At 42.0% G+C, this 6,599-nt stretch overlaps 1 protein-coding gene across 1 annotated transcript; it reads right to left on the bottom strand.

Moving 5' to 3' along the window:
• Positions 1-1,607: 1,607 nt before the first annotated feature.
• fam210ab (family with sequence similarity 210 member Ab) lies at positions 1,608-6,200 on the bottom strand. The gene is made up of 5 exons (XM_070836188.1): positions 6,075-6,200; positions 5,396-5,430; positions 3,824-4,290; positions 3,067-3,178; positions 1,608-2,854 (listed from the first exon to the last, which is right to left on the bottom strand). The coding sequence occupies exons 3-5, from the start codon at positions 4,243-4,245 to the stop codon at positions 2,540-2,542; spliced, it is 849 nt and encodes a 282-aa protein (XP_070692289.1). The 5' UTR covers positions 4,246-4,290; positions 5,396-5,430; positions 6,075-6,200; the 3' UTR covers positions 1,608-2,539.
• Between the last annotated feature and the right edge of the window lie 399 nt (positions 6,201-6,599).

Genomic DNA, 6,599 nt, shown 5'->3' with positions numbered 1-6,599 from the left:
GATTCTGAAATGGACCAGTCTGCATAATGAGGACTTTTACTTTCAGTAGATTTTGATGATAACTTTTATACCTTTACTTTACTGTGGAATATTTCTTCAGTGTGCTGTTATAACTTTTACTTGAGTAAAAGATCTTAACACTTTTCCCACCACTGCCTTTAAACTGTACTGCGACAGTAACGGTGGGTGGTAACTACGTACATTTACTTCAGTTCTGTAGCATCTCTCAGCTCAGCGTTTTGGTTTTTTTACCTCCCACAGATTTACTGTGCTGGTTCTCTCTCACATTTCTCATCACGCTCGTCCTCGGGTGCAGCAGGCAGCTGTTTTAGATCAAAAATACTCTGTAATAAACAGCAGGCAGACACTAGCTGGTGAACACAGAGGAGCGTTTAGCAGACGTCTTCCTCAGGAGTTGGCTGAAATCAAAATAAAGACAAAAACAAAACGAATATTGAACTTACATTTAACAAGTGGCCAGAGAAGTCTAAATGTGTTGCTTTTTTTTTTTTTGCTGAATGTGTAAAACGGCAAAAGTTTGCTAACACATCAACCGTGCCAGAAAGAGCCCAAAATCTAGTAATTCAGCTTCGAGTATAAGTTCAAGGTACGTCTACTGTAATGTTGCCTTTGTTTACCTCATGCTACTTTCTACTTGTGTTTAAGGGACAAATATTCTATTTACTTTGCTAGATGGGTTGCTGAAGCGGTGAAGTAGAGGAGAATACCTGAACAATATTAAGTCACAGCTGTGTGAAGTGACTGATTTCTGAGGGAAACTGGAAGAAACAGCCCCAACATTTCCTTAGAGGCTGTCACAATAAGGATTTTACATTTTAACCATGTTTAGGTCTGGTTCAGTTTAATTCAGTGCAGTATGGGCTGTCTGAATCAAGACACTTACTTTACAGCTATTATCAGTAGTTATACATATATATCTATTTTAGCTAGTTTGGAGAGTTAATCTTGAAGCACAGCTCATAAAGGATGATTAATTGCTGTAACTTTAACTACCCAGCATTTTATATGTTATTATTAGTGCTACTCTGACATGAATGCATCCAAACTATTAACTTTTCATTAAGTATTTAATGAGGAGCCACTGGCAGGGACTAACACTGTTTCAGTATGAGCACTTTGACCTTAGACACAGTCGAGCTGTAGTGATGTTTTTGGGCCACTGGGGGGCAGAACGAACCCTGGATCCCACTTTTGGCACGCTGCATAATGGCTTTGGAAGGTTGACATGTTGGATAATGAGACCTGGAGGCCGTAGTCATCCATCAGTCAGTCACTGGTGATTCACAGAGAGATGAGCTAAAGTGCTGCTGTGTCACAGCGGCAACTGTGCTCACAAATGACGGGTGGAGTCGTAAATGTTAAAGAGTAGTGCAACAGTGGCACAAGTTTACACTGATTAAATAGCAATATGTTATTTACTAACAGTAGCTACCATCAGTTACCAAAGTCAGGCCGTAGACGATAAATCTCAGTGTATACAGTTTAGGACTGGGCTATATTTTATAGGAATTTAGCTTTTCTTTTTGAAGTGGAACTTTTTGAAGTACAAAACTGTTCACACGGCCTCGAAAACGCAGTTCACAAACTTTGATGAACATTTCACTTTATTCAGTTGTGGTTTTAATCAGACATCTGTTTAAATTTCTGACAAGAACATGTGTCTATTTACTGAAATACCCAAGACATTTCATCTGGCACACTGCCCACGGATCGCACGCTGTTTCTACTGCTCACACACACTGAACCCATGTTTACATGTATGACGGACAACTCATCACATGTAAATAGACATTAATTGCGACTGTATCTGCTCCGAGAGCAGCATTCAAACTATGATCCGACTGTCATTTCATACGCCACCTTCAGTCAATGCATGAAGTGGAACAATAATGGAATATATTAGCTTGGGCTATCAGATAAAAATACATTAGAAAAACTTAATTTCTTTCTCATTACATTACAAAAGACACAAGGTGAAACCCAGCCTTCAGAAAGGCTTTGATGGACTAGTACACACTGGTAGCTGTTGTGAGCTTCAAGTTTTATTTTCCTAACGACTAGGATTAGCACTGCTCTCTCCCATACAGTCTTTAATGGATTGTTTTTACACAGGCAGAATGATTTTTTCCCCCTTTGAAGGCTAGTATGTGAAGAGAAATGAGAACAGAGCTTCTCTATAAACAGCCGACTTACAGCCAACTAAGAGTTAAAGTCCAGATCACTTGAGCCTGTGCAAATCCAGCCTGAGATGACTAAGCCAGAATGCAGCACTGCCAGGAGTCTGCTAAGCTGCTGTCTAGTCTACACTTAGAGTGCATCGTGGCGGGGACAATTAGGGACTGAATTTGACACTTAAATAGACAACAGGTAATCTCTAACTGAGATAAGTGAGGTGAAATTTTGGGACATGGATAGGACAACGTCTTTCTCTTCTTTCCAAACACTCTCAGAGGTGCTGTCTGTTACTTACTCGCTGATTACTTGTTGAGATCAAAGTGGGATAATTTATCTAGATGTGCTAATCGTTTTTCTTTCTAAAAAACGCTTTTCCCTCTGAGACTCTGTCTTTGGTTTCCTGCAGTTTCTCAGAAAGCTTGTCCTTAGTCTCTTCCATTTTCTCAGAGAAACGTTCTTTTGTTTCCTCCATTTTCTCTGAAAATCTCTCCTTTGTCTCCTCCATCTTTTCGGTCAGTTTCTCCTTTGTCTCCTCCATTTTGTCCTGAAAGTACTCTTTGACTGGTGGCGGTGTGGATAAGTAGCCATGCTTGCGTAGATACTGAACAGATAGGGACGTGCCACCCAGAGTCACCGTGTACCTAGCAGGGGTTGCAATCTGTAGGAAAACAAAGACAAACACACAGGCTGGTCATAAATCACTTGTTAGATATTCTGTACCTGCTTTTTAAATGTACACCGACACACTCTAATCAACATGTTAAGCTAGAAGGTAGGTCAGGAAATTGTGAATGTTTTGATGGGGATAAATGAGCAAAACTACTAAATGTTCACTTCAGTAAACACACAGAGGATCCTGGTTGAAATTACCTTGTACATGGCGTACGCAGTCAGAGCGTAGCCACTCGAGGAGTCTCTCAAAAGGCCAACTAGTGACTCTGGTAGACCAATCATCTCCAGGAATGGCACTACATTCACACCTCTGAGGGAAGGAAAAACATAAAGAGGAGAAAGATTTTAAGTAGCTGCCAAAAGCTGTGCAACACTTTGCTGGATCAGAATGACGTATAATAATGGGATTTGTTGAGTGCTACAATTAAACACTTCTAGAATGATGAGTTTTTAATTAGTAGCTGTTAGTACACCAGAGTTAAAGGTCCTATATGTGACATTCAGAACAGAAACATAGCAGCAAACAACTATTTGCTAGGTAAAGACACAGCAGAGTAACGGTGTCCTCAGTAGAGAAATAAGTCAGACTCCCTGAATTTGTGTGTGTTGTAATCTGAGCTTCTCCATTTCTTTGTTTTGGTAGCAGAGACGTCCACACAAGCATGCGAGTCCATGAGCCGTAACCCAGGAGCACAGTAGGCTTCACACCCACTGAGACAGAGTACAAGTGAGAGCTGCTGCTCAGCGACAGACTCTCGTTCAGTGAGCTAACACAGTAGCGCGGTAGGCGAGGGATGCTGGTGCTCTAATGCGACATCTAGTGGTTCTGAATCTCACACATAGGACCTTTGGGATTGTACAGCACATTAAACACAGTTTGTCATAATAAATCAAATGTCCATCTGATCTATGATGGACAGCCAATGCAATAATCGAAGAACACCACAAGACTCACTTCATAGCAGCATAATAGAAGGTTCCTAACCAGACGGACGATGTCACGAGGTGCACAGGGATCAGCACCTTCCCATACTGTTTGAAAGTCCTCTTAAACCTCTGGACCAGACCGATGGACTTGTCCTGCAAGGGGTCTACCTCTGAAGCGTCGGGCCAGGCCTCTTTGTGGACTTCCTGTGTTTGAGGTGTGGAGCTGGACTGCGGCTGCTCCTGTGGTGTCTGGTGTTTTGGCTGATGTGCTGCCTTGCTGGCGGCTGAGGTTGACAGCCAGCGCTGGCCCGCGGGTGGCGGCAGGGACGAGCGGAGGGCACAGCAACAAAATGCTACTGGCAGCTCAGGGACGGTGACGCCCACCAGCAGCGGGCGTGCTGCTGCCACCCTCCGCAGGGTCCCGTGAGTTAGGATGCGCTGCATTATCATCTCCTTCTCCTCCTCCTCCTCTCTGTTGTGATGTTTAACCACAGACTGTGGGACAAGACCAGCAAAGACACTATGAATAAACTTCAACTCTAGGCAGCGACATTTTAATTGAGTAATCATTTCATGTCAAATGTGAGAAATATTTAATCTCAAGTTCTACTGAGTCTTTGAGCCGCTCGCTTTGGCTCCCTAAGCACCCCTAAAATATTTTGTTAATTATCAGGGATAAAACGAACTGTCGACGGACTACTTGATTAAATAAATGACTACTCGTATCAGATCTATTATCGTTCCTTACTTCACTCGAGGCGTAAGGAAAGACCAGACTGACATTTTTGCAAAGTAAGCTAATGCCTTGATTAGCATGCATCACAGACCTGACAGGAAAATCGAAGGCTAAATCCTTCAGATGAGGAATTTTTATTTTAAGTAATGGACCCAAATTTGGCATAAGAGTCTATCCAAAGCACTCAGATACACTAGTGAAATATTGAACTTGCAACTGTAGATGATGGATGAATTGCAGTTTCTTGCATTTGAAATACGTGCAGTCTTTCCTATTTGTCTAAGTCACAGTGATAAGTGTGAGACACTCTGAACCCTGAACGACCTCATTGCCAAATCTACGGCGCTCCGTCATGAAGACACTCCAAGTGCAAGTTAAAATCCATGAAGCTGATTTATTTAGTGTTGATTGTACTTTTTTTACTGAACATATTTCAATAGTTTCCCCCTTGTAACAATACTGGCATTACTTTGTTGACTATTAAGAAGCCAGAGTGCAACTGTAGATCTCTAGGTAGTGTTTCTGAGGTCACTCCTAAATCTGGACTGCAGACTATAGGAAAGCGGATCTTCACCAACAGATATTTCAAATTAAGACTAAAGGTCAAGTCTTAAGTAATTTGTTTTTTCTCTCAATTTACAGCCATTTATCCTTGTTTTTTATTATTATCTTATTCCTGTTCTTCAGTTTCTTTTTTCTAAATAGAAAACTACTGACTGCATACATGTGCTACTTCTCCATTACATATGATAAACTGTACAGAAGCTTCCAAGCTAAATGTTATATTAAACTAAGCAAACCTTCCATTTAGCTAAAAATCAACCAAACAGGTTTATAAGACAGGTTAAAAAGTCCTGAACATACCTTATGTTATGATCGCACAACCATGAATGCAGCACCTGACGCAAAACAAAAGGGTGCGTGAGTTTTAAGCAAGAAACTTCACCTCAAAAACACCAAATTAAAAACGCTGTTATCCAAAAAAACAAGACGAGGCTCACTGCTGTTACCAAACTTCTGGCAGCGAGCCACGCTGCTGAAAGAGCTGTGTGAAATCACCACAATACGGCAGGAAGTCTTTACATTTATCTTCAAAATAAAAGGACTCGACTACACCTGTAGGGGAAACAGACTGTAGGAGTTTGCCCTCATTTATTTTTAGGAGCTCCAACCGGAAGTACGAAGCTAAATTCGTGCTAGCTTCACAGACGTCTATTTTAGGCTAGTTGACATTGGCCAGTTTTGTCTGGAGGACAGGACGGGGGCAGCATTTAGTTCCCAGGTTGCTCGGCCACTCAACAGCGGGTAAACGAGGATTTTAGCTTATTAAAACAGACAGTATCTCTCCTTCACACCCTCACTGACAGCCGGGTTTGGACGCTGAGCTGCTGCCAACTTTGGCTTCTGACGCCTGACGTTAGCTAGCTAGCTGTATGCTAGCTGCTAGCTAGCTGCACTGCTAACCCTCACAGGCAGTTAAACAAGTCGCCACTAAATGAGTAAAACACACTGAATCAGAGCACAGAAAGACGACTACACTTACTTTGGAGGTTACGCGTTGAGGTCAAGACATAAACTGCACCCCTTAATCCCGAGGGCCAGGGCTATGTGTCGTTCAAGGACCACATTTATCGCTGCCGCAGTACGAAGTGCGTGGAGAGCAGCATGTAACCCCAACCGCGCAGAGAGCTATGGGAAATGTAGTCCACATCTTCCTGGCTGTGAAGTGCTGTAAGACGTGGGAGAAATCAATTTCCCAGGGTACCGTGGGCAAAGTCAACTTGTTGGACGGAGCTATGAAATGAGGTACTGTCTTTTTTTTTTTTTCCACTCTGTAATAGTGTGCCGGTGACGCCCTTCACAGGTCGGATACAGGAGTATTTAAGTGTCTGCAGACACACAGACACACAGATTTAAACATGTTTGATTTCACATTTTCATTCAACGACACAAAAGAAGGCAAAAATGCACTATGACTAATACTTTGCATGAGTACAACCAGTGTTAGTTGTTTGAATATTAAAAAAATAAATGGACAAATAAACATAAATAACACAAATAACACATA

The sequence above is a fragment of the Pempheris klunzingeri genome, chromosome 8 (assembly GCF_042242105.1).
Source record: "Pempheris klunzingeri isolate RE-2024b chromosome 8, fPemKlu1.hap1, whole genome shotgun sequence".
NCBI classification, from domain to species: domain Eukaryota; kingdom Metazoa; phylum Chordata; class Actinopteri; order Acropomatiformes; family Pempheridae; genus Pempheris; species Pempheris klunzingeri.
Note: the sequence above shows the minus strand (reverse complement) of the source record. Positions and strands in the feature narration are given on the sequence as shown.